At 58.4% G+C, this 24,839-nt stretch overlaps 1 protein-coding gene across 1 annotated transcript; it reads right to left on the bottom strand.

Moving 5' to 3' along the window:
* Positions 1 to 661: 661 nt before the first annotated feature.
* Positions 662 to 24,774, bottom strand: WNT4 (Wnt family member 4). The gene is made up of 5 exons (XM_037032885.1): positions 24,484 to 24,774; positions 10,979 to 11,214; positions 2,150 to 2,281; positions 1,919 to 2,061; positions 662 to 1,232 (listed from the first exon to the last, which is right to left on the bottom strand). The coding sequence occupies exons 1-5, from the start codon at positions 24,558 to 24,560 to the stop codon at positions 765 to 767; spliced, it is 1,056 nt and encodes a 351-aa protein (XP_036888780.1). The 5' UTR covers positions 24,561 to 24,774; the 3' UTR covers positions 662 to 764.
* Positions 24,775 to 24,839: the final 65 nt, after the last annotated feature.

The raw sequence follows: 24,839 nt of genomic DNA, 5'->3' as shown, positions 1-24,839 counted from the left end.
CTGGGAGGAAGAGACTCACAGGGGGTGTCACTGCCAAGGCCCCCCTCGGATCTCTGGTCCACGATGCCAGACTATACTCCTGCCTGGGAGGGACTAGGGAGTGGGGGGATTCCCTGTTTAAGGGGAGGCCAGGCAGGCTGGGCTCCAGGGTGGGACTGTAGCCTTCTCAATCTCATCCCACTTGTTCTTCCTGCCTGGAAGGTCCCACAGAAATTGAACCTCCAGCTGTTCATGGAGGGCTGAAATTAACCCTTTGCTCTTGACATGGTATCTGTCCATTCCCTTTCCAGGTGCTTGAGAAGACAAGGCCACCAGGCTGAAGTTGCCAGGGATCTGTGTGTATGTGCAGGGGTGCAACTTCCAGCAAAATGGCACCGATATCCCCCTGCCATAGGGCCACCTCTTTCCCTAGGTGGCAGGGTCAGCAGGCTTGTGGCTGTAACACTGTTGTTACCCACCTTAAGTCTATAAGTAGAAAAATGGATACCAGTAACAACTGAGTGGTCAGCAGCAGCCACAGCTGGGAGCATGAGCAAATGTCCCTTTGGTCAGTGGCAGCCACAAAGACCCAGGCTTCAGGGAGACCCCCGCTGGTGCCCTTGGGTCGCCTGCCTGGTTTCAGTAATAAATAACATGAGGACCCAAAAACCAAACCAAAACAAAAAATATAACCAGTATCTTTTGGGGTGGGTGGTAGGGGACTGTTTAAATTATCGGCCTTCCCCGGGCCACTAGGTGGTTGCTGGGCACGCGCTGGGCGGCAGTCACCGGCACGTGTGCAGTTCCACCAGCCGCTGGCACTGCCGGCACTTGACGAAGCAGCACCAGTGGAATTTGCAGCTGCAGCGCTCGGCCAGCTCCACCTGTGCCGTGTGGAAGCCGCGGCCACAGCACAGCAGCTCACAGCCGTCGATGGCCTTGGATGTCTTGTTGCACGTGCGGCCCCTTGTGCCCAGCACGCCACTGCGCATGTCCTGCTCACAGAAGTCTGGGCTGGGCTCCAAGTACACCAGGTCCTCATCCGTGTGCGGCTTGAACTGCGCATTGCGCGGCACCAGTGCCCTGGAGGAGCCCACGCGGCGTGGCTCCACCTCGGTGGCACCATCGAACTTCTCCTTCAGTGCGTGGCCCACCTGGCGGAAGGGCGGCACGGCTCGCCAGCACGTCTTTACTTCGCAGGAGCCGGACACCCCGTGGCACTTGCACTCCACCCGCATGTGTGTCAGGATGGCCTGCAGGGGACAGGGAGGGGAGCGAGCCATCAGGAGATGTGTCAGGGGAGGATGGGGAGGGGTTGCTCGGGGGCATGGTTAGGGGTGCGTGCTGCAGAATTGGAGAAAGGTGGACTTCATGCTTCCTCTGTATTGAGTACCTACTCAGTACATGGAAGGCTGGTAAGTTGTGTTGGGGACAGTTGAAGATGCTGTCACTGCCCTTGGGGCACTTGCAGCTGACAGGGGAGGGACATTTTAAAAGGCAGTGTCATGGAATAGTGAGTGACAAGTGACATAATGGGGAAGAACATGGCTGCACTGAACCTGCACAGAAACCTTGACCAGTAGGTATGGGCAGATGCTATCAGACTTAAGTTCATGATCTTTACTGTGACAAAGGATTCAAATGCTAGCTGTGCTACCTATTAGGGGGGTGAGTGACACAGAGGGACGGAGACACCTACATAAGTACACATGGGTAAGGTATGTTGGGGAGCAAGTGTGTTGTGTGGGAGGGCCATTCACATTGCTCAGTGACACCTCTACCCCCGTCTGTTCCCCACCCTGCCAGGAGGTACCTGGTGCTGGAGAGAGCCTGAGCAAATGTTTTCTGAGTGGCTTGTGGGTTGGGAGAGTGTTTCAGGGACCTTGCCTAGCCCACCTGTGCCCCAGTGGTGATGGTGGCAGAAGAAATGACACACTACCTTCCTGCCAGCCTCATTGTTGTGGAGGTTCATGAGGGCCCGGCTGGACGAGGCCCCTTTGCTTCGCTCCCGCACGTCCACGAATGATTGTGAGAAGGCCACACCGTAGGCGATGTTGTCCGAGCATCCTGACCACTGGAAGCCTGGGGCACAGTGGGCAGAAAGGGCCATGGGTAAGTGGCAGCTAGGCCTCTCCTCTCCCACTCACACCTCCGCCTGTCCTGGACTTACCTTGGGGGCTGACCCCGTGCACTGTCCGGTCACAGCCGCACTTTTCCAGCTCCCCACTGCTGCACGCTCGTGTCACTGCGAAGGCCACACCTGCTGAAGAGATGGCGTACACGAAGGCCGCCTCCCGAGTCCCTGTGGGAGGCAGAGGGAGGGCAGGGCTGGATCTCGGTGCTCCTCCTGCACCCTCCCTTTCAGAGGCGGGGCCTGTGGGACCTGAACAGTCCAGGCCCATGGAGAGATCAGGGCAGGCTGGCTCCCAGAGGTCAGGAGTGGCACTGTGCTGGCCATTGTTCTCACCACACGGATGCTAAGTGCACTTACTAGGTGCGAGGCACTGCCCTCTGTCTTCATGTGTGCTGAGCATGCATTTAATCCTCACAGGTGCTGTGAGGTCAGTGCTCTCATCGTCCCCAGTATACAGAGACCAGTCAGTGGTGTGTGGGGAGTGGACAGTCCAGCTTCGTTGCTCTTAGCTTCTGTGGGGTTGCTGTTCTCACAGCCCCGTCCAGAAGGCTAGTGATGTTCACGACATTTGAGAGAGAAGACAGGCTCGAAGAGGTGATTGGACAGTGACTGGACTACAGAACTGAAGTAGCAGGCTGGGCTGCTCTCCCTGGTCTGGCTTCCTCTAAAACCTGTTCTTGTGCCTGCTTCCCAGCCGGCCCCCCCCCCCCCGGGCTCTGAGGGGTCCCCTTACCTTTGGTTCCTGCCCCAGCCCTTCTTGCTTAGGCTGAGCTTGTTCCTGATACCCTCTTGCTTCCTCAACTCTAAATAAGGGACAATGAGTCCTTACTGTGTACCTTACCACTGCTGATAAGGGCAGGCTCTCTACCACCAGGAGCTTTATCTGTTCCCATTTTACAGATGGCACAGTGAAGGTTGGGGAGGGGAAGTGCTAGAACCAGGACTCAGGCACAGGTCTGTCCGCCTCTGTGCCTGTTCTTTCCCTTCCGCCCATGACTTCTCAGTGGTTCTATTTTGGTGCCTGCCCTTGCCCCCTGCCTGAATGGGTGTTTTTATCCTCCTAGGAACTGTGCCTTGGGGGTGTAGCTTCTGTGGAGCCTCTTTCTGGGGGTGTGGGTGATGGGAGGGAGTATGTGTGTTTGTGCGCAGTGCAAGTGTGGTGCGTGTGTGCATGGCTGGCTGGGAGTGTGACCAGACAGGCCCTGCTCCTCTCCTGGGCCCTCTGAGGGCCTCTGTGTGCCCGTGACTGTCCTTCTGTCTCTTGCTGGAGTGTCTGTGTCCGCAGGAGTGGAGGGGGCAGGTTTTGGCCCCGTGGTTGGCAATTACCTCTGCGACACCCAGGGCTGTGCTCTCGGCTGCCCTGGGGAGCAGTTGCCGTGGTCAGAGAGAAACAATCACCTCCTCTGTGCCCGTGTCTGCGGACAGGCAGCAGAAAAAGCTGAGCTGGGGTGGGGGCAGCTCAGGCTCTGGTGGCTCGGGATGCCCTGTTCTTGGTTCAGCCCTTGACTGGGTATACTGCTCACTACCCACTCTCTACTGCCCACCCTCTGCCCTGACCTGGCCACTTTGGGCTGGCATCAGGGGCCTTGGCTGGGGCCACAGGGGCCTTGACAGCCTGAGATGGAATCCTCTCCAAGTTAATCGAGGTTAATAGCAGGATCATGTTGGTTGGTTTTGTGCTGTGGCCGCCCAAAGAGAGACGACTTTAGTTTCTGGTATTTCTGGTATTTCCAGGCCTGAACCAGCACAATTCTTTGCCCCAAAGACCAAGGCGGGAGGGAAAGCGGGAGATAGGGCTGTGGGCCCCAGATCTTGGCCTGGCACGGTCCTTTCTCTTTTGCTTCTCCGAGCTTTCAGGTGGTCCTGGGCCGCCCAAGCTCTGGCTTCACCTCCTGTCTTGAGTGCTCATGACCCTGGGGTGCAGGGCATCCTGTGAGTTTGCCCAGGGAGACCTGCCTCATTCCCCAAACCAATACCCATCTTCTGCCAGGACTCCGTGTCCCCTCCTCCTGGCCTTGGGGACAAGACAGTAACGGTTTTCTCAGCTTGGGAGTGGGCCTGAAGGAAGGCTTTCTGGAAGAAAGAAAAAAAGAGCTAAAGCTTATAGCGCGCTCACTCTGTGCTGGGTGCTAAGCACTTCACGTGGTTTATGTACCCATCACAATAATCCTGTGAAGTAGTCACTTTTAACCCTCATTTTACAGATGAGGAAACTGAGGCATGGAGTGGTGAAGCCACTTGTGCAATAAAACAGCTGGGAAGTGGTGGAACTGAATTTGAACTTGGGTATCCTGGCTCCAGAGCTTTCAGCCTTGACACTACCCTGCCCCATGGCGGGAGCCCCCAGGAGAAGACATGCAGCCACTCTCTTCCCACTGACTGTGTGTGAAGCAAAGGACTTCCTTAGGTCTGCTCTAAGTCTCACGTGCTGTAGACAGGCCCAGTTACTTTAGTGGGTTCTTTACTGGGGGATGGTGAGCAGTTGGCCTCCGTGCCCCTAAAGTCGGTGGCAGTGGCTCCTCCAGCTCTTTCTCACTGGCCCTTGGCCCCTTCCCACTCCTCCCCTCTGCCAAGGTGCCCAGGCTGGGACCTTGCTCACTAGGGCACCTGGCAGAGGCTGCTGAGGGAGAAAAAGGATCGTGGTGCGCCTGCGAGTGAAGCAGAAGGGAGGTCCCAGCCACGCGGTAGATAACTGCTCCCTGGTCAGGGTTTGCCTGTTGCAGCTGCAGGAGAAAGACAGTCCTAGCTTTGTCCTCCTGGGACAGCAGAGCCGACCCAGAGGCAGGCAGGACTCTCGAAGGTGCCAGCAGCCACCTTACAGCTTTCTGCCTTTCCTATAGAGCCATCTGCCCGTCCTACACGCCACTCCTTCCTGCTTTTTTTCTCCTTCCCAGGGCACCTTCTTAGCTGGCTCCACTGGGCTAAATCATGTGTCCTCTGGGTCCTGTCTCAGGGCCGTCTTTCTTTGCTGATGTGCTAGGGCTGTCTGGGGCTGGGAATTCAGAACTGTCCTGTGGCTCCAGTAACAGCTCCCTTTTCTGAGGATGCCAGGGCCTTTGCATATGCTGTCTATGGCTCGCAAAAACTGAAGCAACCAGCTCTCTCCAGCTCTGCTCTATGGAGGATAAAGTGAGGCTCAGTGGCTTGTCTGGGATCCCTCAGCCAGTCTGTGGCCCAGAGGGAAATGGAACAATTCTGAGCACATCACGTGCGCCATCTCTTCAGCTCTTGGAAGGAAGTACCTCCTAGCTGGAGGGGGTTGGAGGAGAGCCAGGTGAGACTGAGTTGGGCTGGAGAGAAGGCCATGGGCACATGGCCGGTGTCCTGGTAGAAGTGTCACCCCCATCGTAGCTCAGGTGTTTCCAGAGCAGATTCAGTGGTAGTCCCCAGGGAGGTGGGAAGAATGGGCTTGGGCCTCTGAGGAAGAGACCATTCTCTGTGCTCACCCCAGCCCGCCTTTCTAGCTTCTTTGCTCTTCTCTGCAAAAGGTCACCTATCCTTGAAATCCATCTGTGTCTGAGTTCTGGTTCTGTCACCTCCAGGAAACCTCTTTGGGTTTAAGAGACGATGTAGGGACAGGGTGAAGAGAAACGGCTTTGGAGCTGGACAAAGCCGTGCTGAGACTCCTCCCTCTCTGTGCCTCATTCTCCCAATTCGCACATGGGAAAGTCCGCCGCCCGTAGGCCAGGCCCATGCACTTCTTCACGTTTCCCTCCCACCATCACGTGTTTGGTCTCGCTGGCCCACCTGGCCCTCAGAATCAGGTTGCAGACCGTAAGTATCTCGTGTTTGGCCTCTGCAGCCACATTAGAAACTTCTGGGACTAGGCTGTCCCTTATCTTCTCCTCTAGTCCCCCCAGCATCAGCACAGGGCTGGGCACGGAGTGGGACCCTCACAGCTGCTTGGAGACAGGTGGGGTTGGGGAAGCGCAAGGATGCTCACCAGGCAGGCCTGGGGTGGAGTCCCGGCACTGCCACATCCTAGATGTGACTGCAGCTGTCTTGTCCATAGAATGGGGCTGATAGTGCTACTGACCTCATCAGGTCATTCTGGAAATTGATGAGGTGAAGTAAGCAACGTGCTTAGTCTAGTCCCTGGCACATAGTAGGCACTCAAGACACAGTAGCTCTTGTGAGACTGTGTTGGGTGATTAATGCCACTTTATTCATTTGCGAATCAATTTGATGGGGCACACACACTCCAAAGGTCAGTCAGTTGATCTTGTCTTTGCCATTGGGCTAACCCCTTCCTTAGGGCAGAGACTTGATCTTGTCGCTATCCCAAATTTTTGTTGATTGCCTGCTGTGAGCTAGGCCCTGTGCTCTGCTGTGGGAGCACCCAGGTGAATTTGTCCTCAAGGAACTCTCAGTGGCAGAATGTCTCTGGGGGTGCTCCTGCTGTCTGTTAAATGGTCTGATGTCACCGAAAGGCTGGCCTGAGAGGTGACCCAGAGAAAGGCATCTTTTCACCCTCATTAGATCGACACACGACACCAGTATTCTTGAGGACAAAGATGAGAGCACAGGTGTTAGTGAGTGACCGCCCAGGACTGAAGAGCATTTACTTCTCAAATCCAGCCCGAAGCTACCGTCCGCAGGGTGTCCTCACTGGTGTTAGCCATGTGGGGGTGGAGAGATGGGCCCAGTTTGGTTTGGAATCTTCGCTTCACTGTGGCCAGTGCCCCACATCTCCTCCTGACCGTGACAGCCAGAACCTGAAGGGGCCCCAGGGTTCACTGGGTCCCCTTGCTCAGGATAGGAACGGGGTCAAGGTCACAGAGTGAGATGCAGAGGCAGGGGGCAGCCCTGTGCTGTTTGCAGACGGAAGCAGGAGAGGAGTCTGCGTGGCCTTTCCTGCATCTCCCGTCCTGCTCGGGCCACCTGCTCTGAGACTCCCCCTTCCTGTTCTGCTCTTGAAAACCCCAACCTTCTTCAGACTCTGTGGCCTCTGCCTCCCATCCTCAAAGCCTTTCCATTCATTCAACACACACCTGCCATGTGCAGGTGCTGCCCTGGGCCCTGGGAGGAAGCAGTGACTAAATGGCCCAGAGGTCATGCCACATCTGGCCCTTAGTGCCTGCTCAGCCAAGAACTGCCATGCCACCTCTGGCCCCCATTCCTGGCTTCCCCAGATGCCAATTTTAGCAGTTTCTGGTAGACTTTCACCTAGAGCACATACTATCCTCACCAGTCACCGTTATCTTACTGTCCATCTTAACCACAGTAGGACAATAGGTGGCTTCTGCTGCCTGGCATGGGCGCGGGGGGTGCAGAATTGGAGGCTGGGAGGCCTCAGGCAGTAAGAGAGCCTGGTGGGTGGAGTGTGGGGGCGGGAGGCTCTGTGGGGGAGTCAGTCCCCCAGAGACATCATCTCTGAATTCTGACGGGCGTCCCAGGGGGTTGGTTCCGGGATTGTCTCCACTTTGTAGAAGCAGGATGGTGAGGCTAGGGAATGGAAGGACCTTCCCAGAGATGTCACAGCCGAGAGTTGGCAGGTCCTGGACCTGGGGGTGTGGCCGCCCTCTGCTTGCTGAGCCCCCTCTCAGCTGTGAAGCAGGAACAACCCTACATGCTCTTGGAGTCAGGGGCTCTGATGTGGACAGCACACGAACCACTCAACAAACGGGATGCCTGGCTCTGGGGGTGGTCTGTTAGCTCTGGCCTCTTCTGTGTCTGAGGTCATGACCCCAGCCAGGCAGCTCATGAATGTGGTCCTGGCCAAGCCCCGCAATTCCCAGAGCAGGGGCTGTGAAGGAGGCCTGGCCAGACCTGCCGCCGCTGCTGCTGCCGCTGCTGCTGCTGCTGCCGACGCCAAAAACGACAGCAGCTGGTGATGACGGACGGCTCTTCTCAGGTCAGGGTCTACATTGAGTGCTGCCATGCATTACATCACCGAATCTTCGTGACAACCCTATGAGGTCAGCGCACCTGCCGGTCTCACTGACAGGTGAAGATGCCGGGGCTCCGAGGAGTGAAGTCACTGCTCGAGGTCATGCTTGCCATGCGCTCCCTCCAGCTGCCTTGTCAACCCCTGCACCTTCTGAGAGTAGCGCGCTGGCCTGGGAATGGACAAGTCCCTTTCCCTCTTGTTCAGTGGAAACAAATGAAGGCTCTTCCAAGAGGAATTGTACTCAGGAAGNAGCAGCTGGTGATGACGGACGGCTCTTCTCAGGTCAGGGTCTACATTGAGTGCTGCCATGCATTACATCACCGAATCTTCGTGACAACCCTATGAGGTCAGCGCACCTGCCGGTCTCACTGACAGGTGAAGATGCTGGGGCTCCGAGGAGTGAAGTCACTGCTCGAGGTCATGCTTGCCATGCGCTCCCTCCAGCTGCCTTGTCAACCCCTGCACCTTCTGAGAGTAGCGCGCTGGCCCGGGAATGGACAAGTCCCTTTCCCTCTTGTTCAGTGGAAACAAATGAAGGCTCTTCCAAGAGGAATTGTACTCAGGAAGTAAATGAAAACATACAGAAGTGAGGAGATGGATGGAGGGGAGGACTGCTGGTGTGGTGGGTCTGGGGGCGGAGCACCTTGACTCAGCTTGGAGGGGACTGGGCGTTTGACCAAGCCATTCCTACTGTCATCGGGAGCAGGTCCCAGCCAAGCCTGGGAGGGTTCTCTGAGTCTTCCCAAGCTTGCTGAGCCAGGGCTAGGCCCCTCCTTAGTTCCTGTCGCAAGCACAGCCAAGGAATGGGGTCCCTCACTGGCTCTGGGCCAGCGCTGACACATGCCTGCCTTTCTTTGCCTCTCTTGTCCTTGCCCTGCCTTGTTTCCTGTCATTGGAAGACATTCGTCAACTATTTCCTGCATGCCAGGCTCCGCCAGGTGCTGGGGAGCAGGTAAATGAGCCATCACCCTTGCCTGGGAAGAGCTCGAGGTTTAGGGGTGGGGAGACAGGCATCCCAGTTCACTCTGAAAGGGGGCACTAACGCCATGTGAGTACAGGCAGCTTAGAAAAAAGTGTGCAGGTATGTTTTGAGAGAGAAATTGATAGGGCAAATGGGGTAAAATGTGAACAGTTGGTGAATCTAGGTAAAGAGTATATCTAGCAAGTCCTTGTGCTATTTTTGCAGCTTTTCTGTAAGTTTGAAATGATTTCAGAACAAAAAAATTACCAAAAAACAAACCAAAAAAAAAAAAAAAGGAGGTGGGGAGAACCCTGGCATGAACAAAGAGCTTCAGAGCCCAGAGGAAAAAAGCAACCACCTGCTTGTGGGACTGGGTGGCCTGAAGGAGGGACCCATTGAGTTGGCAGAGAAGGAGGGCTGGGTGTTTGGAGTAGAGGACACAGCACGTGCAAAGGCTGGGGGTCTGAAGGGGCCTGGAAACCTGCTGATCCACCTATTAGTCCACCCCCGCCCCCAAACGCCTGCTGTGTAAGAGAGGCTTCCCACGTTCAGAGTCTGTTATTTGGACCTAGTATGTGGGCTTCACCAGATGGGCAGCCCGGCCCTCAGCAGTGGCACCGTTGTCCCGGGGAAATCCTCCGCTACCAGACGGCTCGCCTGGGTCTCGGCCTCTTCTCCGGAGCAGCAGGGCTCAGTAATGCCAAGCACGATCGTGCCTTTTTGGCCTCCGCCAGCTCCCAGGAGAATGGCTTCCAAATTTCTATCACAGTTGGTTTCTAACAACATCCAAATGGTTTGCCACAAGCCCAGCAGCCCTCACTGTCCAGGACCACAGGTGCCAAGACAAAGGTTGGCCCAGGCAACGCCTTCCCGCTGCCTGAGCGAGTCATAGGGCCCCATCAACTGCTGGTGGCTGGGGAGTGTCAGTTTCACGCTCAGGAAGTGGAAAAAGAGGCAGCTGGTTTAGAGCACTTCCTCGAGGGCGGAGGCTTGACCCGGGGACCTCTCAAGGAGGCTTCCAGTTGGTTGCGTGGAACATTCCCTATGCCCTGGCCCACCTTCCTTGGGCTTAATGCCTTCTCACATTTCTGGTCTCAGCTGAGGGCTTACCTTCTTGGGAATGCTTGCTGTGGGCCCCAGCCTTGGCCAGGGGAGGGGTCTGCCCCTGTGCTCCCAAGACTCCTGTGTCCCCTCCGTCACAGTGTTTTCTCATCGTGGGTAAGAGGAACACCCTGGAGCTGGGTTGCCTAGGCTCGAGACCTGGCTCTGCCACTTTCTAGTTCTGTGACCGTGGGCAAGTTACTTCACCCTCTGTGTGCCTCAGTTTCTTCTTTTGTAACGTGGAGGTCTATGCCAAAGGGCCAGGTGAGTTAAAACACTTTGAACAGTGTCTGGTCCCTAGTTAGTGCTGTTGGTGTACAAGCCTCTGCCCCTACTAAGCTGTGGTTGTTGACTTGACTGAGAGCCCAAGAGGACAAACGAGGGTGCTGCTTGTCCCTGGGTCTCGGGGCTGGACATGGTGTGGATCTCAGTACGGGCATCAAAGGTACAGACGAATGGGAATGGGCTCGCGGACGAGAGGCTGAGTGCTAAGGTAAAACAGCACAGGGCTGGGCGTCTGGAGCCCCGGTCTCAATTCTGATTCTGCGGTTCACACTCCGAGGGGGTCTGAGCCTCAGTTTCCTCTGTAACACTGGACAGTCACTCCAGGACTGGAGACACTGCACACTGCCGAGCGCTGCCCAGCACGAAGAACAGCTGCCGCCTCTGACGGCTCTCCCACCCCATCTCCTGCCTTTCTGGCTCACACCTCTCACGGCACCCCCATCCACACCCTAAGCCCCGGCTGGAGCAGGGTGTTATTTTCACTTGATGAATGACTGAATGGGCTAGCCACTAATGAGCGTATTATTCCCCAGCCAAGGAAGTGGCTGTCTCTTCTGGGGTCCCCTGAGAGAGGGTCCACACCCTGGCACTACTGGCCCCTCAGCACCCCCACAAGCCCCTCCCTCACCTTGCGTCACCACCTTGCCGAACACAGGCAGGGAGTCGAGCGTGGAGCAGTTCCAGCGCCGATTCCGGAACTGGTACTGGCACTCCTCGATGGCGAGCTGGGCGCCGCGGCGCACCGAGTCCATCACCTCCAGGTTCCGCTTGCACATCTGCACCTGCCTCTGGATCAGGCCCTTGAGCTTCTCGCATGTCTCCTCCTCTGAGATGCTTCCCACCGAAGACAGCTTGGCCAGGTACCTGGGGAGAGGATGGTGGGGGTGGAATGCAATGCAGAGCCCCGTCCCTCCCCGTCCACTCCCAGGACAAGGCCATGTCCAGCAGATCTGTGGGAACTGACTTGTCCCAGCACATGTCTTGGCTGTCAGCTTCTGCCTGGATCCAGTGACAGGCCCTCTCACCCAGCTCTTAGGACCCCTGGGTGGCCCTTGCACCAATGTCTATGCCCTGATGTTGTCCCAGCCTCTGAGCTCCTATGCCTTCCTGTAGCTGAGAGTCACTGCTCTGCTGTCTCTCTTTCCTGCCCCAGGCAGTGACCCCAGTGACCTAAGCCCACCTTCTGGCTGCAAAGCCAAGAGCCTCACTGACAGCCACATCCCAGGGCCATCCGGTGGAGACCAGCATCAGAGCTGCCATACTTGGGGGCGGACTGATGAGGGCAGTGAGGGCCAGGGGGCTGGGGGTGCTCAGCACACAGGTGGTGGCAGGCAAGGGGGTCTTCAACAACCAAACCTGCCACAATCTCACCTCAGCCCCTTGACAGTGTGGGCTCCACCTCTTAGGGTTATGGCAAGGATCACAATCTGGATGAGATGCTCTTTGTCGAGAAGCTGTGGGGTCAGGCACATGCGGGGAGAAGGGACTTTAATACGTCCACTGCAGTGAGGACAGGAGAGAACACTATATCCATTGAACACCTACTATACACTAGGCATGGTGACGGGCACTCCATCCTGGGGCCTCCTCACCCCAAATCCATGAGGTGATCATTATTATGCCCATTACATGGGTTCCAGAATGAAGGCTAGGAGGGTGATGTGCCCAAGGTGACAGAGTTAGCAAGTGCCAGAGCTGAGCCTCAAACTCCTTCAAACCCCCAGGGCCTCCCTCTTGCCTGCCTCCCTCCACAGTGGGTTGAGGGGCGCAGAAAGGCACCACCTCACCGAATGACAGGCACTTTGTGATCTGGGCCAGAAGGCACGGGGGCTGGGAGCAAGACACACACTTACTCAACAGGGTGGGGAAAGGCCCTGTGAGGAAGAAGCAACCCCTGTCTCACAGGAAGGGGGAGTGCATTAACTGAGCACGTACTGAGTGCCCGTTATGTTTCAGAGAGGTACAGTAACTGGCTGGTGGTCACCTGGATTGTAAGTGTGGGCCTGGGTTGGCGCCCACCCAGGTCTAGATGTCTCCATGGCTTGTGCTGTAACTGCTGCCCCTCAGCCTGTCCTCCCCCATCCCAAGTGTCCCCGGCACATAGTAGGTGTACACGTGGCAGCCTAATGGTGGGAGGAGAGCTGCTGGTGACTCTGGAAGGCAAAAGGGGTCTTGCATGTGAAAGATGGTCTGATGCGAGTCTGTGGCAGTGGGGCGGGGACTCAATGACTGCTGAACGGAGGACTGAATGAATGCATGGTGACCTCAATGAAAAGTACACAGAACACTCCATTAAAGTATGGGACATTTTTATGATGATGACCGTAAAAATAGCAAGCTTTTAGGGAACTTAGGGGGCTAAGTACTTTACTAATGTTATTGCATTTGACTTCTCAGAAATACAGTAAACTCTTCACTTTACAGAGGGGGAAACTGAGGCACGGACAGGTTAAGCAACTTGACTTCTGTGCAAAATCACACCATTAGCAAGAAGTGGAGCCAGGACTCGAACCTGGTTTTGCCTGACCTCAGAGCTGTTGGCAGAGACATGGCTCTTTTATGTGGCTCAATGGCCAGAATTGACACCTGTTGGGCAGAAGCTGCTGGGAGCTGGGCTCATCCAACTCAAGGAGGACAGGCAAGGTGCCCCTGGCAGGCAGCCTGCTGTCGCCCAGCCCTCTGTCCCTGGAGGTGTGCAAGCAGCAGCTGCATTCCATTTGCCAGGCATGTGGGTTGGGCCAGGGTCATGGTTCTCCAACCTGGCTGTGCATCGAAACATTTGTGGGTTTGTTAAAAGCGCAGGTGCCTGGGCCCCACTCCAGGTGGGTTCTAGGCTTTTAACATTCCCAGGAGCAGCTGTGACGCCAGGCTGACACCGGCCTGGAGGGTCCTTCAGGGGACGCTCTTGGGTAACTACTGGGGGTGTTCCCTTCTCAGCCTGAGGGAGACCTGACTCTGGGACACATGCTTCTCCTTGAGGCAGTGGCAGCCTCTGGCTGTGTGGCCTGTCTGAGCCTGGCTTTCTTGAGAGAGAATGGTTCTGGTCCCAGTGGGCTGCCCTGAGAAGTTAATGTGATTTAATGTGGCTGCTGCCTCTGGCTCTGAGCTGGGCACATGGTGGGTGCGCCGTGGCCAGGAGGATCTCTCCCTTCCCTGGCAGCTCAGGTGGACGAGTGAGAGGTGGGTGGTCTCGGGCTGAGGTGGTCCAGCCCTGGCAGAAACCTGAGCCTCTTAGAGGGACCCAGGGAAGGAAGGTGGTTGAGGGGCAGGGAGAGGAGCATCTGTGGAGCAAGGAGGACACCTGACTCCTCAGTGCTGTCTGGGTGCTCCTGGGCCTCTGCCCACTGAGGGAAGGGGTTCCCTAGGGAGCAGGCCACCTGGTGCACTTGGCCTGCAGGGGGCGCCAAGAGCCCAGCTACTGGCTGTGAGCCAGGTTCACGTTTGGGAGGCCACCCGTGAGGGGCCAAAAGTTGGGCCTCAAGTTGTATCCTTTCCTACTCAGACCCAGGGTTGGCCTCTTGGAGAAGAGCAGGGGCACCTATGTCCTCTGTGACATGGGGGCACAGAGTTGGCCTGTCCTGTCTCCACCTATGCTCCCTCTGCATGTAGCCAAGGGGCCAGGTTGGACTGTGCTGGGTCCTCGCTTCTGGGGAAGGGAGGTGTTCAGGCACAGGTGTTCTGTGGGCAGGTGGAATAGGTGAGGGAGGCCTGGGTGGGCCACCAACCCACCGTGTGACCTTGGGGAAGTCCCCGCACCTCTGGGAGCACATCTCCTCATGGGTACGATAAACTAGTGGCCATTGACACTGTCAAAGTCAGCAGCCCTGCTTCTACAGGCTGGGATGCGGGTTCCAGGCCTCCAAGGTCTCCTGGACCCATGCCAGGCTGATAGATGGAGCTCCTGCCATTGACGAGGAATAAGATGGACCAGAGGGGCCTCCTACCCGCCTTCCTGAGGCTTAGAGCTCAACAAGGGGCGATGGGCTGAAATAACAGCAGATTTAGGGGTGGGCTGCTGGGCTGCCACGGCTGTGAGTCACTGGAGCAGCTTCCAGGAAGAAGCTGGGAAACCTCTTCCACCAAGGAGCGTCCCTGCCCCCACAGCTGGCACCGATGCCCACCACCTCCAGCCCCTGCCTTTATCTGGTCCAGCAGCTGTCCCCTTCCATGCCACAGGAGGCACGGCCCCACCCCCACCCTGGTTCTCCCAGAGCCCACAGTTTTGCCTGGGAAGGGCTGGGTGCCAGAGCTGGAAATGGAGCTGAAAATGCAGTGGAGACTTGTCTGGTATCTTTAGGGTGTCTGCCCTCATTTTACAGATGGGCAAACTGAGGCCTGAAGAAGTCGAGTGACTCGCCCAAAGTCACCCAGCTAGTGAGTGGCAAAACTTGGAATGGAAATCCGGCTCTGCCAGGGGACTCTCTTTCCATGTACCCTACTTGTGGGTCTGTGCTGTGGTGTCATTTCAGCCTGGGCTCTGCTCGTGCCTGGGACCGGCTGTCGCACATAGGAAGTGTTTAGTAAGAACTTTCAGTGTGCACAGAGGGTTCTGTCCTGACCAGGTCCCCTCTGCTCACCTCCTGGCAGAGTACTCAGGGTAGGTAAGAGTGGTGTGTGGGGGGTGGTGAGGGACAGCCTTTCGGTCTGCCGGAGGTGTGGAGACCCTTAGAGCCTAGGTTCGCCTGGTCCTGGGGGCCTCAGGAACCCCCTCTCTGCGCCCTAAGGTAGCTCAACCTCCCCCCTAGAGACATGCATGCCACCTGCTGACCATGGAGCTGGGCTGGACTCAAATGTCAACTGCCCAAGCCATTTCCCGGGCAGACGGACCCTGGGCATGATCGGTCTCGGCAGTCGCTGGGCTTGTCCCGCCCGGGGAGGGCCTCAGCCATCCCGGCTTCTCCTCCCGTCCTAGTTGCGCTGCCCCAGTTTAGGCTTCTTCCTGCCACTGCTGAGTACAGGCTTAGCAATTTGCCACCTGCTGCTCTGGCCACCCAGGACTGTAGCCACAGCCGTGCCTTCGATCAGGTTACCCCACCAGCCCGGGCTGCCCTGGCTGCGGCTGCCAGCCAGCTCGTGCCCCATCTCCTCCAGCGGGGGCTGCGGGGGCTGCGGGTCCTTCAGGCTCCTCCCAGGAGGCCCTCCCCACGCCTCGGCCCGTGCCTGTAGCCTGCAAGGCTGGAGCGCCCTGGCCCTGCCAGGGAGATCAGATCCTCTCGGCCACCTGCTGTTTTCATTAGAAACTAAAATTAGCTGGGCTTGTCCCAAGCTTTTCCAGGTTTGCTTGCTTTTTTAAAAAAAAATACACAAATTCCTAGAGGAAAACCCTCACCTCTGCGACTCCTCCCCGGCTCTCCCTCTGCGCATCCAGAGGCGAGGACAGGGGAAATAGCTAGAGCATTTGGGAGGCCAAGCAGATCAGTGTCGTGGGTCCTGGCCCTGCGGCTGTCCAGGTGGGGGCTGGGACACGGGCCCAGGCCTCTCTGCCCCCTCCCTCTGGCCTCTCTGCCTGCTCGGGCCACATTTAGAGCCTGGTCAGGAGCGGTCCTGTCTGTGGCACCAGTGAGGAGGAAGGCCCAGTGAGAGGGAGGAGGAGCCCGAGGGAAACGGAGCGCCTGCCGAACAGCAAGCCGCTTTGGGGGGACGCGGGTCCGGGTGACAGTAAAAGTGACACAGAGCCCGTCCGGAACTGTGTTCTCGTGGGAGGTGGGGCGTGCCTGGTTCCCCAAAGTCCCTACCACAACCCCCAATTATTCAGATCTTTAAACACTTCTGTACCCATGGTCTTAGTACCCTGCTGTCCTCTCCCCCAGGGTGCCCCTGTCCCCAAGACCCTGACCCCTGAGCGTGGCACATGGTGCAAGGGAGACGACAGCCAAAGTCAGGATCCCATTTCGGGGAGACCCGAGGCAAGTCAGTGAGCATCGCCGAGCTTGGTGTCTTCATCTACAGAATGGGGAGAACGGCAGTGTTTATTTCAGGAGCCCTAAATGAATGCAATGTTCACGGAGCAGGTCCTCTGCCGCTGTAGGCAACGTTGTTATGTTACCATCACTGTTAGGGTGTGTTACCATCACTGTTAGGGTGTGCACCATCATCCTGATCGTCGCCACCACTGTTTCCGAGCCGCGTCATAGCCCCTTGAGCTGGACTCCAGCTGGACCGCAGGCCAGTTCTGCTCATTTGTCTGCTTTGCTTGACTCTGTGAGCTCTCTTAGCCCTGGGTCCCCAACACTTTCTTTTCAGCTGGGCACCCTTGGGGGAGGACACATTCCCTTCCGGAACAGTGGGCCACTTCAGCCTCGATCCCAGCAGCAGACTTTGGACAGAATCCCCAGACAGAGCACCTGGAGCTAGGGGACGCATTTTCTGGCACTTCTGGTCCGTCAGGTGCAGGCTTCAGGGACCAGGCGTATGAGAGACGGGACGGGGTGGGGGGTAGTGTTATCCAATGTTCAGGAGCCAAGGACACTGGGGTGAGGAGGGCAGGGACAGTGGGTGTCCATGACAAGCTCGGGGGTATCCAAACCACTTGTGGAACTAGAAGACTGGAAGAGAGGCACCTGACATCTGTCACTTGTGCTCTTTAAACAAGAGTCACATGCTTTGCTATATCCTTATTGCATCCACTCAGGGCTGGCCAGGTGGGTGTTACCCCTCCATTTTACAGATGAGGAAACTGAGGCTCAGAGACATGTATTCAAGTCAGGGTGGTCAGGATTTGAAAATAGGGCATTCTGGCTCCTGAGCCTGGGCTGGCTGATCAGGCTCCAAAGTGGCCCAGGGCACCGAAGACACGGTGGTTTGGCACCAGCGGACAATGACTGGAGGAAGGCGGCCTCGCTCTTTCCCAGATGAGTCTCTCCAGAGCCCTGTGTCTTTTCTGCACCACAGCGAAGGCGTCCAGGCAGCTTTCAGGAGTGAGGGGTCCTACAGAGGGACACGTCTCTGGAGCTGTGTGGCTGCCTGGACAATGTCTGGGTCTGTGGTCTCCGCAGCTTTTAGGGCGACAAAAGGAGTTGCTGCCACTGGCCTGGAACCCCTGGTGGGGTAGCCAGTGAGGAGGGGCCGGCCTTGGAGATGCTCGCAGTGGCTGTGGGTGGCTAGCAGGTGCCGCCCAGTTTGGGGGTAACTCCAGAGTTCTTCATGCCAGGCATAGTTTTCTTTGCTCCAAGGGCATTTTCTCAGTTGGGCGGGGGTGGGGTGAAAGGTGGCCTCCTCTGGAGCCCAAGTCCCGGCTTCTGTACCTCAGGGCACTGTCCCCTTCGTCCTGTCTCCTGGATCCCCAGCTCCTTTGACTCCCATCCCCAGGAGACTTGGCACCCCTGTTTTCTGTCTCTTGGTTTCCCAGTTCCCATTCCTTCCATTGCCCTGGTGTCCCAGCTGCCCACACTTCATTCCTGAGGGCTCCGTATCCCCCACTTCCTGTCTGGGAGGCCCCCCCACATTTCCCATCTCACAGTGTTTGTTCCCGGCGGGGGGTGGGGGGGAGGGCTGGTGGCTGATTCAGGGCTAGAAAGTGGGCACTCAGACCTGAGCCGGGATGACCCCAGAGCTATGCCAGAAGGTAAGAGTTTTCCTTCTCTCCCTGGGGCAGGTGTGTTTGGAGGTGAGTGGGTGTCGAATTTAGGGCACTTTCTGACCTTGCCTTGCCCTCTAATTGGCCAGCAGATAGCTTCTCCCTCACAAAGGCCCACTCACCCTTGTCCCAAGTGCCTTTCTTGCCCTCATAGCCACGGAACAACGGAACTGCCCTTCCCAGTCCCACTGAGGTGGCCCTGGAGGTGGGGGGGCAGCGGGGAGGGACGGGTGAGCCCCCAGCTGAGCCGTCCAGCGCCAGCTGCCCAGAGTGAGGCCCATGCTCTGGTGACTCCAGGTTTCCAGTGAGTTCCTTGGGCATGGTGGATCCCTCCTAAAGGCCCAATCCTGGGAGACCCTGTGGCCAAACCCATGCCCCCACCCCAACAGGGCAGATGGGAGAATGCTGGTTCCTTCCCTGCTCCAGTTGCTCACCACCTGGAGCAGCAGAGAATGACTGGCGGGGGAAGGGGTGCCGGTCTGCTCTCATCCACCCCAGGGACAGTCCTGGGAAGACAGGGGTGGAGTTCCAGCTCTACCACTAAGATGCTCTGGGACCCCAAGCACCTCCGCACAGAGCCTGGCTGAGCAGGTCTTAACAGATGAGTGTTGGCTGTGACTGAATGGGGCACAGCAGGCACCCCCACCTGCCTCCCTGCTGCTTGGGGGCTCAGCGTCCCGGGAGGGGGTTGAGAGCCCCTCTCACTCGGGTGGCTGCGATTCAGTCCTCGCTGCCCAGGGTGCCAGGACAGCTGGGCATCCTTCACTCCAGAGGGAAACCCTGAGGTCCCCAGCTCGCGGGGAAGAGTTCCTGGGACCCGACCCTGTACAATAGGACTTGTGTGTGAGCCGGGTGAGAAGTAGGGTCGAAAGGACCATTCAGAGTCACAGCAGAAAAGAGGCCCCTCCAGTCTCACTGGCGATTTCCTGCAGCTTCGAGTGGGCCTCTCAGAGTTCCCTGCTGAGCTGTGGGCTGTCAGGAGGTTCCTTCCCTCCCCGGATGCATCGATCCCTCTTTCCACCCACCTCCCTCCCCTTCTCTTCTCAGACCCGGTCCCCTCCACTGCAGGGGTTCTGACTTGGCCAGGGATCTCTTCAAGTTTGGTTTCAAGTTTGCCAGGACACAGGGGGAGCGGGAGGGGCTCGGATGGGGAAGAGGAGCTGCTGGGGTCACGGCAGGGAGCGAGCCTTCTCTGAGTTTGGCTGGATCACAGAAGAAGCAGTTCAGGACTCAGAGATAAAACCTGGCAACTCCTGTGGAAATCTGGACAGCAACTGCGGGGTCGCAGCTTGGCCTTCCAGCTGAGTGTGCCGAGCAAACCGGCGGGGGCGCTTGTTTGGCGTGGGGGTGACTGCGGGGCCAATGGCGTCTGGCTGTCACTCCCATTAGTGGTTCCCTGGCCAACTGTGTGCCAGGTTGGCTCAGGCCAAGCCCTTCTTCCCAGAGGGAGGAACAAGAAGCGGAGGCTTGGTGCACACGCTCAGCCTTCTGAACACACCCACAGGGCCCGAGGTGGGCGAGTTTCAACAGGTTTGGGGAGCATTGCCTTGGCAGATGCTTGCTGAGTTGCTCCTTGGCTAATCCAGGGCTGAGGGAAGGAAGTCAAGCCACAGCAGACAGCTGGGTCGGGACTGCCGCCTGAGCAAACCCCTCGGGCAGAGCCGTCCGGGGCCCTGCAGTGGAGGGTGCGGGGTAGACAGAGCTTAACCTGGCTCTGAGGGGTGTGCTCTAGCTGGGGAGCCGAAGCCAGAGCAGCAGATCAGCTGAGTGACAGCCACACTTCCTGACTCCCACTTTGGCACATCTTAGCATCACCTGAGGCTCAGGGAAGTGGAGCGGAACTCCCTCCCACTGGAAGTCTCTGATGATAGGGGCCAGCTGACCACAACTCAGAACCCTCCGGAGGGGACCAGCCCTTCCTTCCTTCATCCATCAGGTACTGACCGAGCACCGACTGCACGTCAGGCACGTGTCAGGCTCTCCCAGCGTGTCGAGCAGTGCTCATGCCACAGCCTCGGTCCCCAGCGGTTTAGGACCTTGCAGAAGAAGAAGCCGCAGTGCTGGCTGACAGCCATACATAATACGGAACAGTCCTATGGGCAGGGGACTGAAAACCCGGTGACCAGGAAATGGGGGAGTAAGTCCTACTTCGGATGTTCAGAATGCGCTTGGGGAAGTCACTGTACCTCTGAGCCTCTGTAGTGGGGCTGAAAAGAATGCCGTCTCCTTCCTCTGAGGAGGATGGGGTGCGGGGAGAGGTTATGTGGTTCTGACAAGGCAGTGTGTGGGAAAGTGCTTTGTAAACCACCGATTCTCAACCGAGGGTGGTTGGCACTGGGGACATTTGGCAATGTCTGGAGGCATTTTTGGTTGTCATCTGTGGGGGTTCCTACTGGCATCGAGTGGATAGAGGCCAGGGATGCTGCTGAACACCCTACTGTGCACAGGCAGGCTCCAGCTAGCAAGGGCGATCCGAGCAAGCCTGGTGTGAGCTGTGGAGGGATGTGGGTGCGCTCGTGATGGTGCTCCGTGCCCAGAGCCGTTAGAGGGGCTCCGAGAGCATGGGCTTTCACGCTTTGGGGGGGGGGTGAGGTGTCCTTTTTAGCAGGGGACTAGGGGAACGCTTCCTGGGGGAGGCGGGCCACACCTTTGCCCATGGGGCTGACACTGACACCTGGGCTGGCTCCGTACACACCTGACCTAGCAAGCTATGCCCAGAGTGCCAGGCCAAGGGAGTTCCATGGCCCGCTGGGCGAGCAGATGCCTGGGAACTGGGCCGGGAGATGCACACCGGGGAAAGCCAGATCCAGGGAGGAACCTGATGCCTCCCCCGGTGGCATCAAAGGGTCCTCCCAGAAACCCCGCCTTAGGCCAGCAGGCTTTGCCTATGAGCCGGGCTGGGCCTCCCTCACTCTGCGAGGCTCTGGTAGGGGCACGGGTTGAAGAACAGGGTGGCGGCAGCCTGGAATCCTACATGTGTGGGCTGTGTCAGGTTGTGGGATCTGGACGGAACTGTTTGGGGTAAATGGGGTTTGGGAGCGGCAGTCCGAAAGCCTGTTCTCTCCAGCAATTTCCCTGGTTCACAGACTGCAGCCCTTGGCTTCCAGCAGCAGCCAGCCACACTGCCGTTTCCTTCGGTGTGCCTGGCTCTGTGCTCAGAGATTCTGTGCGCGGTCTCCCTCTTGCCTCACAACCCCCCAGATGTGGAGCCATTTTATAGATGAGGTGCCTGAGGCTCAGAGAGGTCAAGTCACCTGTCCTAGGTCACCGAGCTGGTCAGTGGCAGGACTGGGATGGAACTGCGGCTGTCTTGTCGTCCAGGACACCTAGTTCTTAGCCACTCTGCTGGACTGTCTGCCTGCCCGTGCCTAGCCAGCCTGCCTTGGGACCCCCACCCAGCATGCCATTGCCTTCCTCCAGGAAACCCCAAACAATGACCCTTAGCTCATCCATTCTGTGACTCTTCCCAGGACTTCATCTGGGGTTCAGAGCCATCTGCTGAGGACTGCCACCCGGAGGATGGAAGAGGCCCACCAAAGGTCACCGCATGTACGGGGCAGAGCTGGGGCTGGAGCCCGGTCTCCCGACCCCCAGCACAGTGCCAGCGCCTGGGGGAACAGTCAGCAACATTTCTGAGCCCGAGTCTGTGGCGGAGCCCAGGCCATCCACTGATGGGCGGTTTTCACCCACCCATCCATCCCTCCCTCAGTGGTGGGAGCTGCCACAAGCTGTCAACTCACCCCGCCTGCCAGACACAAGTCTAATCAACAGCTTCCAGCCTCTCTGGGCTTGCCCAGGCCTCAGGCTGCGGAGCCCTCCCAGCTCCAGGCTTCGTCCTGTCCAACAGCTGCACGCAGCGGGACACCTGGCCTCCCCGCCAGGCCGCTCGCCCTTCTGAGACAACAGACGGCACCGGGGCTCGCACCCGGCCAGCCAGCCGCTCCTGGACTGCAGCCCGACTCCAGGTACTGGAAGGGGAGTGGTCAGCCAGGCCTGGCCCCTCTGAGAGCGCTGCCAGCCACCCTCTTGGGACCAGACCTCCCACACGGCTCGCACTGGAAGAGACCCAGTGCCAGCCACCGTGCCTGCCTGCCTGGAGCTTTTCCTTCTAGAGGCAGATTTTGGATCAGATCCTTCTGCCATTTACTCCGTAGGTGACTTTGCACAATTACCTCTGTGATCCCCGATTTTCTCCTCCGTGAAATAGGGTTGAGATGGCGCTGGGTGCAGCGAGTGTGGTGGGAGCTGTCATGTTATCCTTATTGTCATGACGCTGACCTCCAGGCCAAGCCCCCCACTTTGTGACCGCTCTGGCTCACACTTCGCTCTTTGCTCTGCCAGTGACAGCATGTGCCCTATCCCACCCTTTCGAGGGTTTGCTCTTATCTCGTCTTTCTCTCTGGACCCCCAGCTCCTTCAAGTCCAGGCCGTGACACAGATTTCCTGCAGGGCCGACTCAGTCCCTGGTCTGGGGATGGATGGAATGTGATAGATTCAAGGTACATGACCTAGCCTTGGATGTGCCCACAGATCTCTGCTCCGTCACAGCCTCTCTGGTTGGGTAGGGTCCTGGGGAGGCCCTGTTCCTTCTGCAGTGGGCTGAGCAGAGACCCTTGGCTCAAAGCCTGAGGCCCAGGGCAGAGCGGGACTGAGCGGGGTCATCCACAGACTGCTCCGTGGCAACCTGAACCATCTCCGTTGCAGAGAACAGGTTTGCCAACCTTGCTTCTCCCTCACCCCACCCCCCTGTGGCGCCAGAATGAGGACTGAGCTGTTGGAATACCCCAAGGTTTGCGTGACCCAAAGCTGGGGCTGGGATGTGGCACCACCTGGGCCACACCGGCTCAACTTTGGGATGGCTCCAGAGAAGGGGCCATGTCACTGCCCGGGAGTCAAAGCACCTGGGCTCAGTTATTGGCTCTGAGTTTGGGCAAGTAGTTTCCCCTCCTCGGGCCTGAGTTTCCTCATCTGTAAATGGAGCCAAACACTAGATGCTCTCGAAGGCCATTCCGCCTCGGATGACATCCTATCCTCTGAAGGCCTGGGTCAGACCGGGGGACTGCCACTTCCCTGTCGGCTCTTCCGGGGCCCTCTGCTGGGCAGTCCGATCGGCTCTCCCTCTTCCTCACATTCTCCGTGGGGACCCAGCTCTTAACCCATGCTTTCAAGAGTCAGCTCCAGGGACCCCAGACTCCCTCAAGTCCAAGTCAGCTCCCTTGCTCGGCCCTGTGATTCATACCCAGCTCAGGGGGCCGGGATGCTGGGCGGGCAGTGGGAGGAGGTGGGGATGCCCTGGTTTCTGCACACGGGGCCACTGCCCCTGAAGTGTTAATCAAATTAAACCTCCAAGGAAAACAAAAGCTCTGTAGCCCCTTCGGGCAGCCTCAGAGTCCCCGCTCCCAACAGCTGGGAGAATTCCGTGTCACCTCCGTCCCCCAAGCCCTGGGTGGCTTGGACCCCAGCAAACACTCTCTTTCCCGCCTGCAGGGCCCTGACTGGCCGCAATGACCTCATAGCAACAGCCATTGGACACTAGGGGCAATTTCATGGGAGATATTTGTTCTTTGGTCTTGATGCAGAGGGAATTTTTTCCTCTCCCACTGTCTCCATGGAAACCCCAGCTACACTGTTGGCTAACCCCCTTCCCACCTCATGCTTTTCAGATCAATATTGGAGCTTGGCTCCCCACTGGCTGCCCACAGAGGATGAGGGCAGCACTCTGGGCCAGGGTTAAGCCCGGAGCCTGGGGAATAGTTACTGAGGGGGATGGAGAAGGAGTCTGGGTCCTCTTGCTTCCCTGTGGACTCAGGGGCCCAAGCTCACCCCTTTAGAATGCTCCCACACTTCCCAGCCAACCTTCTGTCCCTTCACAGGGAGTCCCCCAAGTCAGGCTCTCCTCAAAGAGAAACAGACAGGTCACCAGCAGTCACCACCCCTCCCTCCTCAGGCAAGACGCCGATAGGTGGGGGGCTGTTGTCTTCTTTAACGGCTGGACGGAGTTCCTTCTTGCCCCAGGGAGAACCAAGGCCGGCCAGCGCCAGTCAAGGGCTCTCGGAGGCCCTGCGTCCTGGTCCCTGTTCTCCTTCTATCCCTAGCTCCCGCCCCCCAAGCAGAAACAGGTCCCTGCACGCCTCCAGCCCAGCCCGCAGCACGGCGCAGCTTCGGCGAGGGAAGCTCGCTCCTGGACGTCTCAGGATTAACCTGCTGCTATCGCCCGGAGTCCTTTGCCCCAAATGGGCTTCCTCCGTGACCTGTCAGCCCAGCCTGGATTGTGCCCCGCGCCCGACACTCCACCCGGGCGGCCACTCCGCACTCACCCCCTTGCGCTCTCGGGCGCCCCAGACCGCCTATGGGTGCGGACGCCGCCGCCACCCCTGCTGCCTCTGGGCTGTGAGCCGGGCCAGGCAGGAGGGGTGTCCAAAAGGAGGCCCGGGCAGTGGAGAGCACGAGCGAGCCTCGCGTCCCGTGGCCAAGACACCTGCGGAGCGCCCCCCCGTGCCCGCTGCCCCGCCCCGCCCGGCCCCTGCCTGGTTCAGCCAGGTCCCAGCCCGACTTACAGCCAGTTGCTCGCGGCGGCCGAAAAGACGGCGAAGACGAGGAGGCGCAGCGAACGAAGGCAGGAGCGGGGACTCATGGTGCTGCCGCGGGCGCCCGGCCCTGGGCAGCGGCTGCGGCAGCCGGGGGGCTCCCGTCGGGGCGGCAGGTGGGCACCCCACTAGTGAGTTGGGGCGCGGCGCCGGGCGCGGGCCGGGGCGCGCGCGGCGGGGCTTTGCCTCCGTGCCTGCCGGCAGCCCTGCCCGCTGCTGCGCCCGCTGCCCGGCGCGGACCAGACTGTCAGCACCGCCCAAGAGCCGGGATGCGGCGGCGGCGGCGGTGGAGGCGGGCGAGCGGCCGGGGGGGCGGGCCGGGGGCG

This window comes from Sturnira hondurensis, unplaced genomic scaffold (assembly GCF_014824575.4).
Source record: "Sturnira hondurensis isolate 20B ecotype Veracruz unplaced genomic scaffold, ASM1482457v3 Scaffold0021555, whole genome shotgun sequence".
NCBI classification, from domain to species: Eukaryota; Metazoa; Chordata; class Mammalia; order Chiroptera; family Phyllostomidae; genus Sturnira; species Sturnira hondurensis.
The sequence above is the reverse complement of the archived record's forward strand: the minus strand, read 5'-3'. Positions and strand labels throughout refer to the sequence as shown.

Excerpts from the sequence above, each read along its gene's own strand:
- WNT4 (XM_037032885.1), bottom strand. The coding sequence starts at position 24,560 with ATGAGTCCCCGCTCCTGCCTTCGTTCGCTGCGCCTCCTCGTCTTCGCC. Across the intron at positions 11,215-24,483 it reads GCCGCCGCGAGCAACTGGCT|GTACCTGGCCAAGCTGTCTT; the intron begins GTAAGTCGGGCT and ends TCCTCTCCCCAG. Across the intron at positions 2,062-2,149 it reads GCACGGGGTCAGCCCCCAAG|GCTTCCAGTGGTCAGGATGC; the intron begins GTAAGTCCAGGA and ends ACTGTGCCCCAG.